General features: G+C 36.1%; 2 protein-coding genes and 1 long non-coding RNA gene across 5 annotated transcripts in view; 1 reads left to right on the forward strand and 2 right to left on the reverse strand.

Moving 5' to 3' along the window:
* The window catches only part of LOC135117105 (uncharacterized), a 43,773-nt gene extending 31,579 nt beyond the window's left edge, over positions 1-12,194 (forward strand). Inside the window, exon 3 of the long non-coding RNA XR_010276649.1 lies at positions 12,089-12,194. This is a non-coding gene — a long non-coding RNA (uncharacterized LOC135117105). The remainder of the gene's footprint in view (positions 1-12,088) is intronic.
* Positions 7,144-21,175, reverse strand: part of LOC135117104 (uncharacterized) — a 219,203-nt gene continuing 205,171 nt past the window's right edge. For 2 of the 3 annotated variants that reach the window (XM_064035538.1, XM_064035537.1), the window contains 10 exons: positions 17,673-17,858; positions 13,825-13,965; positions 13,305-13,446; positions 12,633-12,833; positions 12,070-12,238; positions 10,474-10,684; positions 9,892-10,065; positions 9,324-9,489; positions 8,936-9,051; positions 7,144-8,836 (listed from right to left, as the gene is read on the reverse strand). In XM_064035538.1, coding sequence (XP_063891608.1) covers positions 8,327-8,836; positions 8,936-9,051; positions 9,324-9,489; positions 9,892-10,065; positions 10,474-10,684; positions 12,070-12,238; positions 12,633-12,833; positions 13,305-13,446; positions 13,825-13,965; positions 17,673-17,858 — 2,016 coding nt within the window. In that variant the 3' untranslated portion in view covers positions 7,144-8,326. The remainder of the gene's footprint in view (positions 8,837-8,935; positions 9,052-9,323; positions 9,490-9,891; positions 10,066-10,473; positions 10,685-12,069; positions 12,239-12,632; positions 12,834-13,304; positions 13,447-13,824; positions 13,966-17,672; positions 17,859-21,175) is intronic. The other variant, XM_064035539.1, reaches the window with a different exon arrangement.
* Positions 18,124-20,486, reverse strand: LOC110379853 (cilia- and flagella-associated protein 157). The gene is given in 2 exon segments (XM_021339666.3): positions 18,124-19,474; positions 19,477-20,486. Coding segments are annotated over 2 exon segments (1,866 nt in total). The 5' UTR covers positions 20,372-20,486; the 3' UTR covers positions 18,124-18,503.

A 21,175-nucleotide genomic window follows, 5' to 3' on the forward strand; every position in this document is an offset into this window, starting at 1 on the left:
TTACTAATGTTTGAAGGTTTTATTACTATACGAGCTTCTGCCCACTGTTTCCCGTGAGAACTCGATACGTCGTTTAAGCATCATGTTTTTTTTTTTTGTATGATACAAGCTATATTTCTGCTAAGTATCATCAAAATCCATTATGAAGTGCTTAAGCAATAGAGTAACAAACACCCAACCATAAAATACATTAATATGATACTCAGACAAAAAAACAAATTGCATACAATTTTAAACCCCCGAAATAGCACCAACCATACCGACTTTGTACCACCTAACCCTAAAATCGTCTCCACAGGTTTCACACACGAAAATCCCCGGTAATCTATCTCTCCAAGATAGGGATCCTCATGCATAAATCCGTCGCCATTATCCTAGTCTAGCATCCTTTGCGCTATAATCAGGGGTCCTGGTAATTGCAGGTAGGACTCAAGGGGGTAAGCGGTTCCGTAGACTTGCGTCTTCCTTGCATCCAGCCTGCATCCTTTAGGAAACGATTTGTGACTGTACAATGTACAGTTGAAGGGTTAAAGAGGTGCGTGATGACGATGGGAGGGAAGTATGTGGGAGTGTTTGAGTCTCGTAAAATCGTAAGGAAAAGTTGTGAGGTAGGTTAAACGTACCTACAAAGAATTTTGTTAGTATTCAAAGGCTGGATGCATAATAAATAATTGTCTTGATTTTGAAGTTATGTTTTTATTGTTTTAACAGAAAACATTTACATCAGTATTTTCTTCAATGGTTTTCCTCTATTTTCAAATTTTCAAGTAAAATTGTGCTTATATTACAATGTCTATATTGAATAAGTATTTGATTTTTTGCTAACCGAAATCTCTAGTTGCATCTCTTCCAAATTAATTGAAATCGTTCTCCAACAATATTCTAATCTAAACTTCATGATTTTAATCACGAATATAAGTTGAGAGTTTCTAATCAATTACTTGTTTCTGATGTACAAAACAAGAAGTTGCACCATAGAGTTTATATTAATTCATATACCCGGACATTATTTATAGCATACATTGCTACGTACAGTATTATTCATACTGGCTTTATTATAGCTTAGAAGTGATCATAAGTTTTGGCAATTTTGTCCTACAACCCATTTCATTTACATTGCTCTTACCTACTGCTGCCTAAAAAAACAATTACGAGAAACACCGCCAGTATAATTATATATCTTAAGTTCCATAATTAAACGTATTTAAAAGGCTCACTATTTTTATGAAAAGTGTATTGAGGTATACTTCCATGGTTTTCGTAATCTAATCATACATCGTTAGATAAGCTTTAAATAATATTTGTATAGGTCTCTTATACACATAGGTATGTATTTTAGTCGCTTACTGCAAAATTAAATCACGTAACGTTTGACAATACAAATGAAATACAACCGAATACATGCACAGAACCAAACGAGAGAAACCTAAGATCACAATCAGTAGCCGATCATGTATGCATTACTGCAAACTGCACCCATTAGTTCACCTGTGTATTTGTGTACTTGTGTTGTGTATGTGTGTATGTGTTGTGTACCTTTGTACACAGGTATGCATGCCAGATTACACGCTGTAAGAGGTTTAAATCGTTTGTAATACTCCGTTTATGTTGCGCTCGAGTGGATATTTATTTAAAGGAGAGTTAAATGTTATATTTTTTTAAGTATTTTCATAAATACCTGCTGTGATTTTCAGTAGTTCTCAAAATAAATAACAAGACTAGCCTTTTTAATTATTATCTTTTGAATATCACTACAAAATGGTTAAAAGGTTCGTGAACCTTTTCACGCTTAAAAGACTGATCGGATTTTGATGAAACTTGGCAGTAATATAGCTTGTTAGTCAGAATGACATAATAGAATACTTTTTTCCCCGACGCTGGAAGTTTGTGATTTCATACCTAGTGTTTCATAAAATATAACTATCTCTATTTCCGCGTACCGCCAAATTCACGTTAAATCAGATTTATTAGCTTAATGAACTTAAAACCTCTATCAAATAAATGTTCGTTCATTAATATTTACGTTGATTAATGTAGCAAAAACTACATTGAGAATAATTAATGTGGGCCCTTCAACCAGCGGCGGTTACAAAGAGCATTATTATGTCCACTCGTCGCTAGAAGTGGCTTAAGTAAATTACCTAAAGGACCACAATTAATGTTGGTATAATATTTACTTAAAAAAAGGGTTAAGTGAAATGTATTTTGGTAGTATTTATTTATAGTCGAGTTGAATTTATTAACTTTTAAAGCTAGGAATTCCAATTTGGGTGAATTCCAATTTGGGTGCAAAAGAAGATCATTGTGTCAAAGTGAGATAATGAATTGTTCATTATGGCTTGGTTTTAAGGTTTACGTCTCTGTTTACTATTTAAAATAAATTAAAGTAAATACATCATGTGTGAAAATTTCAAGTATCAAAATTGCCACAGTTCATGAGATGAAGCCTGGTAATAGACGGACGGACGGATGGACCAACGGACTGAAGGACGGACAGTGGAATCAAAGAAATAGGGTCTAGTTTTTAACCTTTATTTACGGAACCCTCAAATCAAATTATGTTTATAATATGTAGCTACTTCTCATAATTATACTAACATCACACATGTAACCTCTTCCAGTAGTCCTACATCATGGAAGCCGACGCCATTCGTTACTCGCGAGCAGTTCATTTCGGAAGCTGGAGAGAATTAGTTCCTCCGACCGCTGGTCACATGTGAAATTAAACTAACTGCAGCTTACCGACCAACTTTATACTTACCTTATTATAAGAGATTATTTTACCGACCATTTAGAGTACGACACGTGGATAGTTTTCATGTCAATTTGTACCTCTCCGTTTAAGGGCTAGAAGACATTTTTGAGTCAGTATTTGAAGCAACCTGGAAGCTTGTTCTATCATTTTTCCTAACTATATTCGGTAGCCTTTCAGTCTAACTAGATCCAGCTGAGTTCTAGTGTAGTGACTGCCTATCTGAACTCCTTAATATGTTAATGACATACATAGCAATTGTGCATATCTACATATTCGTCATTTCATAATGAATTTCATTAGTTTTGGAAACCATTAAGAAAGTTGATTTTATGTCTAAGCATTGTAAGTGTATAAGCATTGTCATTAATATTTAACGACCAAAACTAAGCACTATCTATCTAACCACTTATCCAAACAACATACTTTGCGCAACATTTTATGAAGCAACAGAGTAAACTATCCTAGATACAAAATCTTCAGCAGACGCACACATATTTCCTCGAAAATATTTTAATAAGTTATAAAGCTAAGCTGATCTCTTTTCTATAAAATAAAGCTGGGAAATCCCCCCTTTCCTCCCTTCTCAAGTTATTGCAGTTTGCAGTTTCAGTGTTATTATATTACGAAGTGTATGCAGCTCGGTTTAAATGATTTCATTTAGATGTACAACTTGGATTGATGAAGTTTGTTGCTTTCTTGATGATAGAAGCAAGTTTGTAGGTTTTAATGTGGTTATGGTAAGGGATTAGGTTAGGGATTAGGGTAAGAGCTTAATGGTTAAACGTAACGTAAAGTTACTTGTATGTGTCTCTTTGTTTGTAGTATCAACATGTATAAGAAAGCTGTTGATCGTTTAAGTATTTATTTATTTATATTAAGACCCTACTCCTCTAAATAAGCAGATAGGCTACTTCCCAATCAGCCACGCTTCACGACCACTACTGGCCTGTCCCATACAGTCTGCGTTACCAAGGGATCGGCGCTCAATTAGCTGGTGAAATTGCCTCCAAGCCGGACGCTGAATAAGTTAGCCGCGTGTTAAATGTTCATTGGCCCGTCATGGGTTGGTTATAGCTTTATAGCACAGCTGTGTTGCTTTTTTAGGCTACTGGTGGAGTGGAGTAGGTTTTATAAGGGGTTTTGGTAGACTGTGGCTGCTGTAATATTTCAATTTTGTGAGAATTATCAATGATGTGCTGTACAAAATGGAGAAGATTAGGTCGAATGTCTATACTAGTATTTGTAGCTGAAGTTACTTTAAAGGCGCCTCAGGCAATATTGTCTTGTCATAATACACAAGACAATTTGTAAGGCCATTCCTTTATAAATCTTTCAAATGGAGTGTGGGTGGAGTACTTCTCAAGCAATCCGGATGAAATTGCTGGGAAGGCTATTTTATTGTATGAAAACTTTTTTAATGTATATGTGCCATTTCGTTTGGTCCGCTGAGCAAAGAACCTGCTAATTATTCATCGTAAAGGCAAGCCGTTTGTTAGGACTATTTTACACATTGCCGATCAAAATTCGCTTTTTCAAGACTATCCTTTTAATTCCATCGTACCTACTCTTTAAAAGCAATCTACCGAACCAGTACAAACCAGTCTAATTCGCAACGTTCCTCCCGATCCCTAGAGACTCGAACTAAATTAACATCTCGTGTAAACAGCCAACTACTACTTACTAACTAGTAACGAGGCGTTAGTGGACTAATCTTTATTGTTTCTATTCGCTAATGCACTTCACTAAGTTAGAAAGCTCATTGTACTTTGTTTTGTGTGAAAGAATTTGCTGCTTTCGTTTAATTAGGTATAGGCAAAGGAGATAATTTATATTTTCTTTATGCTAAAACATAATAAAGGGGAAACCTTTTTTGTTTGTTTGTACCCTAAAGGGACCAAAAATACTGAACCGGTTTGAAATAATCTTAGACTCTTGGAAAGCACTCTTAGCTATATTTTATCCGTAGTTCCCAGCGTAAAACCGAGGGAAATATACCTAGTAAAAAATCTTACTATTTATTTTTCGCACACTCTTAACTTTAAAATTGGCTGCAATAAAGTGATTTTCTTCTCTTTCATTAGCGTTGTACAACCTAACGCCATAATTCAAAATTACCTAATACATATCTATAAAAGATCATTGCATTATTTCCAAGGTATGAAAGAGTCATCAGATAAGCCCCGTCTCGGTATAAAACAGATTGTTTACCCATCTACGGATCTCAGCGAGCGCAGCTTAACCTAAATTGAATGCACCTGTTACTAAGCCGCGAGCGATCTATCGCACACTTACGTATATTAAAACAAGGCGTTTTCCCGCGGTTTCACCTGCATCTGCCCGAGAACTACTACCCGTACTCGGATAAAATATAGCCTTTGATACTCAAGAAAAGTAAAGCTTCCCAACAGTGCAAGAATTTTTCAAATTGGTCCCATACTTTCGGAGCGTTTAGGGTACAAACTAACAAACAACAAAAATGTTTTCTCTTTACATTATATTAGTTTAGATATAGATTACCTCAACTGAAAGTGGCAAAAAGAAGCTTCAATCTTGCTAATAGATAATCTGCTAACCGTGAAAGCTTGTCCTAATTACATAATTTAGTAAAACCATCATGCTTGGCACACATAGCAGCCACCTAATTGCTCCGTCTATCGCGGGGATATTAAATTCCTGCCTTTTAGCCTAGATGAAAATAACTGGCAATCCGTATGAGACTAATATTGGTGATGAAGTTCGTGGATTTAAGTGTGTTGTCAGTTGACAATGTTTCTGCGTATTGCTTGGAGATAATTTGTTTAATATTGCACCTGGATTGTGTTGTTGTTTTAGGACCAAATGACTATTTGTGTGTCAAACTGTCATATTGATTAATCGATTTATTTATCTGAAAAATATATTTATGAGAAACACGAGAAAAGAGATAGGCCAAACCAATCACTTTTAATCAAAACGTTTCAAATTGTTTAATTTGGCTACTTTGAAAAACGACCTATAACCACATTGAAGCTTCCTTTGGAGATTACACACCAAACTTGTTCTCATGAGTTTTGGAATGATTAAGTAGGTGTTTGTCGTTCTTAGCTCGACAAACATACTAACTTTCCTAAAGATATAGGCAGGCAGTTAACCCCGGTACCCTTTACAAGTAATACGGAGCGACTGCAAGCAATTACTCGCTGGCTATGCCTAACTAATAGTTTTACTTAGTTACGACACTCTATGGGGATATGATAAAGTCTGAAGCACGGCTGAAGTCGATTGAAGTTTATGTGAAGATTGAAGTGTTTTGGATGAATAGCGATTTTATGCTCTTTAATTTTGGAAACACTAGGTATGTGTCCCTATTTGTCGTTCTTAGCTATGCAAACTTCAATATACTAGGTACATCAAACTAAACTATTCATTTACAACTTTTAAAAAAAGCCAACTGTTACTGCAGTTACCAAGGCGACTGCAACTTTATTACAAGCAAACTTTCCCCATACATCCCGTATCGCCTAAGATATAGGCAGGCAGTTAGCCCCGATACCCTTTACAAGTAATACGGAGCGACTGCAAGCAATTACTTGTTGGCTATGCCTAACTAATAGTTATACTTAGTTACGGTAGTCTATGGGTGTGTGATAAAGTAAAGTCTAGTAAACTGAAGTTGAGCAATGTGATTTGTGGAAAGTATAGGTTTTTCTAGACAGTCTTACCATTGCCTCTGTGACATTCTGATAAATTATCATATTAATTTTGGAGGCTGTCTCAAATGGTCACAGCTGGAAGGTCATTGAAGTTGCTGTTCAAGATCGAAGGAAGCAAAAAAGCCTTCTGCGAGCCTTATATCTCTGATGATGAATAACATGGTGCCATCATCGTCATTACTTTATAAAATTTGCAGTGGGTTTTATATTAACTGTGCGAGGATACAACGCGTAGAAACTACACATTTTTTTTACACTGCAGTTTATACATGGTTCCTAGTAGTTTAATATGGTAGGACAAGGAAGTTTTTTTTTAATCGAGTACCTGAGAATGTTTTTTTTTTGGTTCAATTTATTGATACAAGTACAGTTATTTCCTCAGACTGCTTGTGTTCTAACTTTTATAAAGTTTTTCTTGGTTGTAGCTTAGGTACGACTTTATACCTTGTTCAGTACTTTGTTCTAAAGTTAGTTTCCTCAGTTGACTCGTACAACTTACACGGCGGAACTTCTTGATATAAGGGCTCCCTTTACCTTTATTTAACTAGGTTCACCTTGACTTCAACAGATGTGGCTAAATAAGATTTTTATTTGGTTTTATACTAAGGTTTGTAAGACAATTGCCTAGATTAATGTGTTTTGTGGAAATTAATAATTTTAAAAAATGTGTCGGGGTGAATAAATAAAACAGCAATATCAAATTACAAAATAAAAATGTCTTTAATGGAGCGTCCACAAATAAAACATGAAAACAAACATGAGGACTCACTTACCTAAATATACAATAATATTAAAAACAATACGATAATGTACTTAATGCTAGTTTCCTTTAATAAATAAATGCAATTAATAACTTACGAAATGCAAATATAAGCCTTAATTACGACTGCTTATTATTTTTCTACGAAACTAAAAAAAAGTTTTGTAAAAAAAAGAGCCAAGTACCTCAAAATTAATCTTTGGCATGAAATGACTAGAATTTCAAGAGATCGAAAAATACAGTCGACATTTTTTCAAATAATATTTATTGCACTGCCCGAAGTCAGTCTTCTAATAAATATTAAAATTATATTCTGACTGAAATTCAAGATATTAACTACACTTTGGCAGCGGGGGCACAGCGATGTACTAATAAGTTATTAATAAAAACTAAATAATATTTATATTCGCGAACAATCAGAAAATGCAATGGTATTATACAATGCGTGTAACATTTATTTACTTTTAATGTAGAAAAAGAAATAGCTCCGTCTTTATAATTTAATCAAAAATGTTATATTTGTATTCGATTTTTGAAATACGAGTTCAGTATAATAAATATTTTACTTTCAGAATGACCATTTAAGAGCCAATTTTTCGGAACTTTTCTGTTGTTTTACTATTTCTTTTTCTACATTCAAAGTGTCATTTAATATTACTTTATATTAGTGACGGTCAAGTGAATTCTACAACTCTACTAACGATTAGTTTTAATTATAAAATTCTATGACTAAATGTGTGACTACCTTACATTGGTGATAAATGGTATATGACATTGAAAAATATGTTTTGATGATATGAGAGCTAATATGTCGGATTTATTCACAGATTGGTCCTTACATTCAACTAATGGGAAATGGGAATATTTTGTAATAAAATTAAAGGATTTATTACCCCTTGATTATAGAAAAATACACGACTTACATCAGCTTATTGTTTGGTAACTTTTATATTTGCTTTTATATTCAGAAAGAATATATGAAAACCCTCAATGACTGATACACTGGGACAGGAAGGTTGATTAATCACATTTTTTTATAATTAAGGAGTACACAAAAAGTATTTCTATCTACCAGGTTCAACATCAAGAACGTAGTCTCCGAAACTGTATCATAAAATCCTAAGTCCTAACATTGTATTTATCAACAATCCTATTGCTATCCGGTGAATCGTCAGCAAATTTTATTTCGTTTGACGAATCCGAATTTTCATCGGCAAACTTTATGTCAGCAAAATCGTTTCTTTTTAAAGTATCGGCATCTTTTTCTTTGGCTTCGTTAACTCTTTTCAAAGTCGAAGTGTCGAAGTCACTCCGATTCTCTTTTCTGTGGACTCTGACTGGCGATCGTGTTAGCGTCAGATCCTTCATTTGTATCGTCACGGGACTTTCGGCTTTCTTCTTCTTGTTTCTCTTAGACATTTTGGGTGAGTTTTGCAAATCACTGATGCTGAAGTTGAGGGGGTGTATTATGTTGCCTTTCTCGATGACTTTGCGGAAAGATTTGATGGACTCGTTGGATCTGTTGATGCGGTTGTCCGGGTTCCTCTTCAGAGTGCTGGAAGATGGTCTGTCTTCGGGTGACTCAGTGTTGCTGCCGGGGTCTGGGTGAAGTTCTTTTGGAAGAATCTCCTGTGAACGAACAGTTTCATAAGAAATCAATTATAACTAAAGGGTGAACTGAAGTAAATGAAGAAAATGTGAAAGCGACATAGTTGAAAGTCGACTAACCTCATAAATTGGCACCTTATTTTCATCAATTTCCTTAAGAATGTCGCCTTCTTCAAGCGGTGGTATCCAAACCAGGAACGCTGGATCCATTCCCAAGTACGAGCCAGGAACTGAACCTGTGACAAATGACAATTCAGTTTCTTTTTAATTAATTTTCTAGGTAAAAGGTAGATTCAGGGACCTCTGTCAGTTGCAGATAGGATCAAGTTATATAACTAAATGATACGGCCATGTCGCTTTTTATCAACTTGGCGGCGTGCACTACCGTGCCCCCATGTAAGAATAGTATACATTTAAAACTCACTCACTTTTCACGAAATAAATACTTTAAAAAATCGAATTATTTTAAAATTGTTGGCTACATAATCACGGTTACTGAAAACCTTACCAGCATTATTGACTTCGTAATCATAATAGTCTATCTCCATCTCCGGGTGCGAAGTAAGGCTGAGGTCAGACCGCAGCAGGCGACGGTTGCAAGACTCCTTCGTGTGCTTCGGATTGTCCCTGATGCGAGCTGCTGACACGCCGCTTAGCGCTGGTGAGTACCAACCCTAAGAGGAAGAACAAAAGATATATAATATTAAAGGAAAACTATAAATTTAAAATAAAACTATAGCTGGAAGAAGATGAAGAACGGAACAGTTTCTGGAAAATCGCAATTATGATATCAGCCGTTGTTATTACGAAACTTTTATAGTCATCTAGGTGTCCTGAGAGAGAACAGTTGAATTGAGAACCTCCTCAAATTAGGAGTTGGTTTGAAAAGTTTTTGGTTGTAATGAATCAAATAATTGATAACATTTCTGGTTACAAGGATATCATCAAATTGGCGATACTCTTCCAAGATTTATCTTAAAACTTGGAACTATTGGAACCATTTTGAAATTCAACTAAATTCCACAGTCCATAATTTTCACCAAAGAACAGATTATTTACTCCACACTACCACTCACGTTAGTCAGTGTAGCTGCAGACGTTGAAGAAGAGGCTCTGCTCACACTGCGATCCTTGTCCCACATGCTGTCCCTGTCCTTCTCGCTGCAGCTGTCCCTTTCACTCACGCTACTCACGCTGGTGCTCATTTCCACTGCCAGCGAGTCCGTCGTTGATTGGGGTGGGGATGTTATCTGAATCGATGGAGAGGTATAAGTAACGGGTAAATAATATGTTCATCAGAAGACTGTCATGAACTATGTTGATCAATCTTCTAACTTGCTGTTCAACGCGGTTTATTCACGTTATAGGGAACTACTAAAAGCACATAAAAATGGTTTGTCCTTCTGCTCTAGGCTAGCTGTGTATCGAAATTTCAAGCGCGGCAGACAGAGTTTATAATAAAGATTTCTAAAAAAACTACAGACAAACAACAGCATTGAAAAAAGTTGAAAGACGTCTTCAGAGGCTAACGGCGTGTATAATATTCCCAGTATTGATAGCATTGCTGGACGCCACGATATCTGTTATGAAAATGGCATGCCACTTTAAATGTAGGTACCACCAACCAAACAAGAAAACTGTCAGAAACAATAACATACCTGTGGCACAGCAGTCACATTAGTCACAGACACGGTATGTGATCTCCTCAGAGGTGACGGCGTGTGAATAACATTCCCGGTCACAGGAGCACTGCTAGAAGACACTGTTTCTGGAGTGACAGTGGCTTGACTTGCGACGCTGTCTGCGCTGGCTACGCTTGTGTTGTCGTTCGCGTCCGCTTCAATGTCCGTTGTTGGGTCTTCTTCGTCCCTAAATATAAGATTAGTATGTATGGGATGAACTTGGTTTGCATACATTACAGTCTACAACGAGGGAACCAATACATAGGTTGTCTGCTTATGCATATGTTTTTAGTTTTGAACAGCTTCTGTCAGCGAGTTTGTCCGCGTTATGTTACGATTGAACGAAAGAGGAATAGCAAACAAGGAAAGAACAAAGTTTATAAAATTCAAAGACATCAACGTATTCGTGATTGTCGTCGTCATTAGGTACAATCGTCATCGTCGTCACCCCATCATCATTATTGCTTCTCGTCATTGTTCACCAAATCATCAAATTCACAAAATAATCAACTATTCTTATCCTCCATTGTACTCGACTGTACCATCATTTAGTTATACCCGTAGGTACCAATACGTGCTCAAACAATAGAGTCATAGTTAACGGTGTACTCTCGCGAAGTCAAGTGTTTGTTAATTAATTATTTCTTTCGTCCCACTTCACTGAAGGGTCTCTTTGAGAATTTCAAGTGGCCTCTAATTAAAGGTTAAGGATATTCTAAAGTAATTTTGTGTCGACCGATATTTATAACTTTCCTTTCTTTTGCTTCTTTTTTTTTGTAAACTTCGTACGCTGAAGAAATATAAATATTTAAGGGCCATTTATTGAAAGTTATAAGCTGGGTACTGAGTTAACCTGTAACTAAGTTCAGAAGGACGGTAGCTTTATGTAAAACACGTATAGGAAACAAAAACTAAAAATACATGTGAGAGTAAACACGTTTTTATTATTTTAAAATTGTTTATTGTATTTTTTTAATCAACTTCCGGTTTATGAAAGTATCGTATTTGATTTCTTGTTACCCCCACTTACTACCGAATCGTAGTATAAAAGTGGGGCGCACACGTGTCGACGGATCAGAAGTTGTTCGACTGCGGACACGGCACAATAGTGCTCTGAACTGTCAGGTAATATTACTCATGTTTATTTGTACTGTCGAATTGCTGTTCTACCGCTTATTTAGTTTGTGCCTAATTATTAGCTGTGTTTAGTAAATGTGTTTCAGTAAATTAATTTAATAAATTATTATGAATATTTAAATTGTCCTTTTTTTACCGTTGATTAGTACTAGTTCTCTCACATACATAGTCGGATGGTTCTCATTCGACCATATAAGGAACAGTCACATTTCTGCCTAAAAAAAGATGCTGTGTAGTTTTGTTATGTGTTAATGTAAGATTAAATTAATAGAGCTGCTATCGATAAAGTTGTCCTTTCAACAATTTAATGAGGATTTCCATAACTTGCGTTGTTTTACGATTAGAGATTGAATTTTGAAATTTTCACCATATACAGGATATAATTTATAAAAATCCGCAGTTACAAGATCCAATAAAAAACCTTATCACACTAACCTCTGCTCCACATGTTCAGAGTTCCTATCGGAGTCCCTCAGCCTGGTGTGCCTGGTCTTCCCCGAAGGTAGCAGCCTGCGCAGTGACACACCACCGCCTACTACTTCGGAGAGTAGCGTGCTGCGTGAACCTGATGCTGCCCCTCCCAGTTCTAAGGAGGCTGAACATGCTGTGGAAGATGATGAGAATTTATTATTTATGATAGTCCTGGAAAGCACGTTAAATTGGTGGGTCCCGGCTGTCTTTTGAACATCTTTGGCAGGTCTGTGGGTGGGCAGATTCCAGAAGAAAACAGTTTTACCAAGGGTCTTTCTATTGGATTGCCATATCGACTGTATGTATTCCTTGTCAGCTGAAGGCAGTTAGTTTGCTGACACGTCAAAAATCATCAAATGACTCCTCTCGCTGTGCTGTGTGTGTTGAATGACATTGATACTGCTTAATTATGTTGCCAATGTAAAGCATAATATCTTATACTCAAAGCCCATATTTTATTGAAAAGTAGGTAGTATCAGTGTTATGCGTGTATTATTCCATAAAAATATCTAGATTCTTCTACTCACCATCACTATCAGTAAGCGAGTCCTTATCCGCAGCTCTCTGGTACGCCCTCGTCCGGTGCGCTGAATGCAGCGCTAGACACAACGCAGCCAGCGCTGCAGCGGCTGCTAGTGCGACGGCCACCTCACGCGCGCCTCCGCCCGAGCGCCACCAGAGGCCGCCACTCATTGATGCCCAAGCTGCTGATGCGTTGCGGATTGGCTCTGTGTAACAACGTATTATTATCTAACAGTTCCTAAAAAGTCACAGGTGAAAAACTTTCAAATTGTTTAATTTAACTATTTTTGTTGATTGGTGATAGGACATCAGACTTGTTATCCAAGATTGAAAGGAAATCGATTGTGTAGGAATCTGCGGGCTTTTTGTCCCTGATGAGGGATAACTGAATGTTATCATTATCGTTATAACGCTAGTTGATGCTGCAGCTGCAGGTTTGATTGATTTATGGCTCCTTGCAAAATAAGCCGTTGCATAAAAGCAACGGCATTGAAGATGCTACTTTTAGTAGATATTTAATTTGAACATTCTGATTTATATATTACTTAGTATCTTCTCACTATTTAATTTCACCTGCATTACATAATGAGTTCTGTTCCATTTTTCACAGTTTGTACATTTGGACTCTTCTCATATTCTCTCTAACGTCTCTGTCTATAATGCCTGTAATATCTCACCCATCTGCGTGGCATGAGCCAGGAATCCGCCGGCGCAGCGGTCGCTGGTGTCATCAGACCGCAGTTCCACGAGGATGTGGCGCCCACCAGCTATCTCTATGACGCCACTGCCATCTGTTGTGGACTCCACGTCTCCGGCAGTCTACAAGAGAGAAAGAACATTAAAGTTCAGATATTTTGAAGACCCTTAAGTACTCTTTTCATAATGCTCCACTTTAAATGCAATCACCGTCCTATTACAATCACGTGCTATGGTGCGTTTAAATCAGCCGTGTGGGCCGCCAGATTGCAGGGTGGCACACGCCCTTCTGTGTTGATTCATAAAAATAAATCATCGGCTCTTTCCGGCTCAATTTAAAATGCCCTATACATATGTACATACATACTTTGATATTTTCAATATTCAGTCGTGGTAAGTCAAAAAAATCACGTATGGCTATGTACTTTATAGGTTAGACAAGATTGCAAGGAACAATGCCTACGCGCCAGCTAAAAACATAGCTATAAAACGCCAACTTACCACAGCAGTACTATCAGGTCCATCCCAGGAGGCGAGGAGAGGTGAACCCAAGGAGTCTCCATCTCTGGCCCGGAGTGACTGACCAGCACACGGAAGTCGCACTGCCTCCATACGCAGTCTCACTACTAGACCTTCTTCAGCCTACGGTGAAGACATTACGTAAATTAAAATATAAAATGTGTACTCTTTTTATCTTTTGATTGAACTATAGCCATAATAAGTGAAGATAGACCACGGAAGGCCTTTCGTGGTTTAACCCTGGCCCAAATGAATCACTTCTCGCTATCGGTAAAAAATTGTTCATTTACATGTTCATGACAATATAATGTTAGGTATTCTGATAATATAAGTGTGGAAGAGTAAAAACACATACATTTATCTACACATCTAAACTTTTAGGTTTGTAAAGTCTTCATGATTAGTTAATTACCTAAGTTCATAACCAATGGCTAGGTATTATTCCGACCAATACTGATTGTAGTAAAGTTACAATACAATACGATTGAACATCAATTTCTATGAATAAACAATAACTTTTAATTGAAATCAAACTAGAACAGATCAGTTGGAACGGAATCGTTTTAGTAAATTTATTACGTGTAAACGGTTATATTGAAATGAAATATTCAATTTAGTTTTGACAGTTGGTTTGAACCCTTAGCTCAAAAACTACTGGTCCGATTTATCCAATTATTTTAGATTCCGTTTTAAATTATCTATTTTAAAAAAAGTAGTTTAAATGGCTGTTTTTTGTTAAATGTCGTGGGAAATAGTAGCCCGGATACGCGAGTGAAGTCGAGGGCGGAACATAATTCATAAAATCAGTCTTAAACATCTTTGTAAGTTATTTCTGTCTATCCACAGAAAAAATATGAATTGTAATAAAGTCAGACTGCCTAAGGCATTTCTCATATTACCCATTTACAAAGCTTTATAGGTTTACATACAGAAATAATAATAAAAAGGTTAACAAGTTACCACAAAAAGCCTCAATACCTATTTTTATCCAGAAATTTTCCGTGAAAACGTTACATTCAAAAACAAAGCCAAGCCGTAGAAAATCAAAACTTTTGATTGAAAGGATTGGCGATCTGAACTTGGTCTAACTTTCTGACTTCTCTTCGAACTGAACAATTCAATTTTCTAAAACTCTTGTTTCAGAACATCTACTGACATGAAGTTAAGAAAACAATTAATTAATTTACTGAAAGACTTCATTTAACCTGAAAATAGTGTAACGATGTTCTCTTTGTGGTTATTTTGTTGTCTTTCTTTGATAAGAACTTTAACAAAATGAAATAAATTATTTTAGTACTGAATATTTTTCAAATGAATCTATTAAGGGGGTATACTAGTGATATCTTTCCTATCAACTGTTTTCATAGCCATAGTGTATTCGTTTTATCTTCTTAACGCAAGAAATAAAATGAAAAATAACTCTATTGGCATTCTTTTACCCACCATTATTTTACGTAACAGGCTGTAAGATGATGCATCAGCACTAAAAAGTATAATCATTATTTGATATAATGATTATACTTTTATTTTATTGAATAATGATTATACTTTTAGTTTGAAAACCACCTACTCTTCAATAGCGTTTTTTAACACAAAAAACACACGCTGTAAACATACCTTAACCATAACTAGTTCGTTCTGTATATCATGTTTTTACATCATATTTCAAGAGTTCAATACAAATATGCAGCAAATTGAAGTCAGCGTTCCAATAACAAAACAGCTAAGCTTTCTTATTTTCACAAGTTATTCAGAAACCAATCGCTCACTTCACAGACTGATTTTTCAAAGGAATTATGTTCTCGACACTTCTACAGGCTTTGTTTAACATTGAATATTTTCTTTCACTATTAAACTTGTCTAAAATCTTCGCTAAGAATTTGGATTTTAGAGAATATTTTGGAGTGCTATATAAATAGTGAAAGTTGCTTGTGAAATTCTTAAGGTTCTTTTGAGCAGAATTAATGCGTCTCAAGATGTTATACGGGGTCTTTACGTATTTAAGTAATATAATGCATTTTGTAATATGTATATGTAAATACTTCATGACGTCTAAATAGAGACATCTTCACGTTCTTTTACTGACTTAATTTTTAAATATATTGCACGATTTACCAAGTTTCAATACATTCTACTTTTAAAAATAGAGGTACCTATTTTTCTACCTAGTGTCTTTCTTTTGTACCTATGCATTTGTTTGTCTAGACTTTTCCTACTTTCCATACATAACTAAATACTATCAAAATCTATAATGAAGTTCCATCCCCCCCCAATTAATTACACCCCCAATAACAACGGTTAACTTTTAGAGAGGTTGACAGCAAATTCAGTTAAACGGGCACATTGCGAGTTAATTGCCAGTTGCCAGTAACTTGGTGTCCCGTAAACTGTATCCGGAACAATATTAGTTTGTTAAACCGTCGGATATCGGCCCTACTTCACAATGGAAGTTTTAATGACTTGACGGCGATACTAACGTTTACATTTAGGATAGTCGATTGGGCGAGCTGCTGTTGGAGAAGTTATGATTAAAATGCTGTTATTAATTCTAGTAATAAAAACGACATAAATTAAAAGGCAGCAAAATTATGATTCATTAGATTTTTGTCTGGTTTTGATAGCTAATCTCAAACGGTCTGGATACTTCATCCTCAGCATAGCATAATTTTATACCAACAAAAAATAAGTAATTTTGAAGTAACATCACACACACCACAATATTACACACCACAATATTTTAAAATAAAATGTCTGCATATCCAACACAAAATATACAACTATGTGTACCCAAGCAAGTAATATATCTTAAACAAACGTGTCAAGTCCAGCAGCCAAACCAAACACTCCCTTACGTCCACATACTTACGGACATCATAATATAATGTCATATATCCATGAGAAAGTGAACCTTATAGTCTTTGGCGCTTACGACATTCTGTTTATTTAATCTACGTAAACTTTAACAATTATTATTTTGAAAGGACTTAACTCTAATGTCAATAAGGTTCAATTTGGAATAGACTGATCTAAAGCGAGGTGACAGCTTCCAACAAGTTTAGGTATAGGTATATCCCATGTTGTAACCGTAGGTGGTGACCGCTTCCTGGGACTATTTCAGGAAAGTGTTTTGGGACTTTTTAAGTCCCAAATGACCTTTACGTTTTGTTTCTGTTAGGGTGCAAGCTCTGACGCAGTTAACGTAAGTGTTGAAAAATTATTTGATTTTTATTTGCAGTGGTAGAAGGACTTGATAATGCGTAATGTGGAGTCGGTTAAGAAAATTTTTGAAAAAGTTTTTACGAGATATAAAGGAGCGTAAGAGCGAGGAAGTTGACCTTGTTATTTCATGATGATCAAAATAAATCTCACCAACAATATGGTAGAATGTACCTATGTTGTAATACCCTATTTACCAAAACATTGAAGTAACATGTAAAATTAGTGTTATCTAGGAATTTAGATAATACCTGCAGGTAACAAGTGCTACATAACTGTTAGATAAAAGATAATTTCGGTATTAGCAGTAGTATTAGCTGACATTTTCTATGTATCACATAGCCAGATTTTTTTTTGGGCAGCTTTGTATCCAAGAATTTCCATTTAGAATAGGATTAATATTCACTATCGTTACGATATATTATTATGTAGACTATATAGAGAAAGAGATATAGAGAAGAGAGACAATTCCGCAAAAAGTAATATTACGACGAGCTTATTTTACTAAGACGATATATCAACCAAAACGCTCCTAATATTATCTACCTTAGTAAACACTGACAGTAAACTAATTGACGAACCAGATAATTCTAAAACACCATCTACAAACTAACCTGTAGCAACCAGAACGATCTCGCAGGGCAGGCCCTGGCAGACCCTGCCAGCAACCTCGCAGCAGGTGCCAGGTGCAACACGCAGCCACAGCGGCACCTAGCTCCGACCTCAGCCACCACCATGGTGGAGTCTCCTGCCCAGGGTCGTGCTGCACACTCGCAGGCGGCCAGCTCTACTGCTTGACCCTGGAAGGAGGAACTTGGTTATGTGTGCCGTCAAGTTTGCCTGGTGAAAGAAGAGGGCTATAGTCGTCAAAGTCGGATGTTAGAATTTTAGGGAGATTAAACAGATTTCTGTGTACGAGATTCTAGACTAAAATAGGAGACAGATATTAATTGCAATCAGCAGATGTGAACGAGTAGGCGATATTTGAAAAACAAAGACTAGCAGCATCTAAATCAATAGCTAATGATAATACAGGAGATTGTGATTTTAAATAAAATATACGGATTCGTGTAGAAGTATAACTGTATTTAATAAATATTTAATAACATTCAAACCACAGAATACATCAAAATAAACTAAGCACATTACACTCACTACAGTAAAATAAATAATACAATATGCGCATCCGTAATATTCGTCGATCCTTGAAAGTATTAACCACTAAGATGTAAATTAACCTGTCCGTGAGTAAATAAAAATAGTAATTGACTCACGCAGTATACTATAATATGTATTCATTAGATACTGCTCGAAACTACACTAAACATAAACTCACAGTACAAATTACCAGTACTTCGGAAAACGGATTTTACTAATGCGCATCGTTCACATACCATTGAACACGATACTTAAAAAAAACTTATTGAAACTCCGAAATAAATTCCTCATTCCGCACTCTCTTCTTTTGTTTTCTTTTCCTCGTCATCTTCACCACCCTTATCTGCACCTGTATCCTGCTCACCTCCAGCAGTATCTTTCACAGGTTCTGTTTCCTCATCTCCTGGTTCTGCTCCTTCCTTAGCCTTACTATCATCAGCAGCTCCTTCCTCGTCTTCCTCAGCTAAGGCTGGCTGAGAAGTATCCCCCATTTTATGATCCATTTTCATCATAGACATGTGAGATGCCAAATCAGCCATCAAAGATTTCTGCATCTCAACCTTACTGATAGCCAGCATCTTTTCCAAGTCATTCATATCTTCTAAAGTTTCTTCGGCCTCTACTTCGCTTTCGCTGCCACTTTCATGTAATGACGTCACAGTGAATGATGGCAAGCTTTCTTTAGGTGTTGGCACTTGGTCATCGTCTGGGGGCACAAGTTCAACACTGGGAATTGTCTTCAAGCTTCCGAAAGAGGATGATGAAGATATTGAACCCGCTATGGAGCTACGTTTGTCTTCAAACGATTCTAAAGATGATTGCGCACCAATGGCACCAGCGCTGACAAATGATCTTCTGGGACCAGGAGCTTTCTGAGAGGGCTTAACTTCAAATCCAAGATCTCCCTTATCATAAATTTTACTAAGGGAGACTAGTGACTCCATGGATTCGGCTCGTGCAGCATCACGATATTGATTTATGACGGCAAGTATCCTCTTTAGTACTACTTGCCTATCTATTATTTCCCGCGTGGGATCTAAACTCGACCAGTTGTCCAATTTAAGCGATGCTTGGACGGCAAATGCTGATTCTTTTAATATCTTCTTATACTTTTCACGCTCCCTTAATAATTTAGCTGTTTCTACCACGGATTTATTTTGTTCGCCCAAGCTAGCATGCAGATTCTGCTCAAGTATTCGGACTTGTAGTAAGAGACTTTCATTGTCTTTAGTCAATCGTTGCACTCGCATTTGTAGTTTTCATTATCAAACTGCTTCTTGTCGTATATAGCTTTTTGTTTCTTCACATCTTGGAACGCTGATGTCAACTGATCAATGACTTTGAGTTGGATAATACTCTTGTTGATTGCTTTATCTCTTTGTTCTTCAGCTACTTCTTTAGCGCACCGGGATGCCCTTTCATCTTCTCTGAATTTCTCATTTTGCTCGGCTACTTTTGCCTGTGTCATTAGTAAACTATCTAATTGATTATTTAAAGCAATGTTTTCTCGGATTACTCTATGCGTAGAGGCAGCAATGCGCATTTCACTAGCATCTTGGAATTCTTGTGCTAGTTGCAGGAGCCTCTCTTCCATTTCTCTCTTTAATTTATCTTTTCCTATTACAAACTTCTTTTCAGCGTCATATAACATTCGTTTGTATTTCATTTCTTGATCTTCAAAGGATTGCTCTTGTTTTTCAAACTTTTTCATCAAATCATCCCTGATAGCCCTAAACTCCTCGAGCGTATTGAGCTTCCCAGCCAACAGTTTATTTTCTGAAGTTAGTTGATCTTTCATGGTAGTAAAATTCTTTTCCAATTCAGTGACAGTCTGTTTGAATTGTGTTGTTTCTATTTCCCTTAATTCCTCCAAACCTCTGACTTTTTCTTTGAGCTCAGTGTTTTCTTCATTTTTGACATTGAGAGTTTTCTTCAAATATGCGATGATATCGGCTCTATCTTCGTCAAGCTTATCGTATGCCTTTTGCAATTCCTCATTACGAATTTCATATTCATCGACGGCTTGCCTAAGACGAGCTAATTTTCGATTACAATCCGCTAACTGTAGATCATAGAATGCTCGTTCAACTTCGGAAAATACGCCTTTAGGAGCTTCTTCATCTTTTCCTTTCTTCTTATCTTTCTTAGGTGCCATATTGTGCGGTATATATTAATAGCAATTAACAAAAAAAATATTAATAAACATTCTGTAGCGAGATAATTCTACAAACAAAAGTGTTTGTCATCCTTGACATTAGAGCTGTCACAATAAATTACGAATATTTTCGTTGCTTTTAGGAATAAGGTTTAGTTGGTTACAGTATGTCTACCTCATTTGTCAAATACACTCGACCTAAGTTATTTGGATTTCGATAGAGAAGTTTCGTATAGTAAGTATATTTTATTGAATTATTTGAAATAATTTTGGAATAATACGATTATTTCCTAGTTGAACCTAAATAACATAGATAGAGGCAGGAACTAGAAGTCCCAGTCTATAAATTCCCAAATATTGTATGCAAAGGTTCATGAATGAAATGAAACAACACATTTTAATACCTAAATACTTTATTGATAAACATGCTATCTACACACATACTGTGCGTACAATAAGGAAAATCAAGATATTTCACTAAATTAAATTATTTTCTTAAAATTGTTGTAAATCGTAATTATTAAAATTTCATGTATTTTAACCTATACATTCATCAAACCTACTCAGAAAGTTACTACTAGAGACACAGTATTCGTACGAATACTAGAAGGATAACACTGACACACACAAACACTAGACACACAAGAAACTAAAATACCCGCAGCCATTACCAAGCACGCATGCGGAAATAGTCATTCAGGAGTCTCAAACTAGAGAAGAACCAATAAGCACAGAGCAATTATCGAACAATAGAACTCAGAAGATGAAAAAGAATAATTAGAATAACTAAAACTACATAAACCA

This window comes from Helicoverpa armigera, chromosome 7 (assembly GCF_030705265.1).
Source record: "Helicoverpa armigera isolate CAAS_96S chromosome 7, ASM3070526v1, whole genome shotgun sequence".
NCBI lineage: Eukaryota > Metazoa > Arthropoda > Insecta > Lepidoptera > Noctuidae > Helicoverpa > Helicoverpa armigera.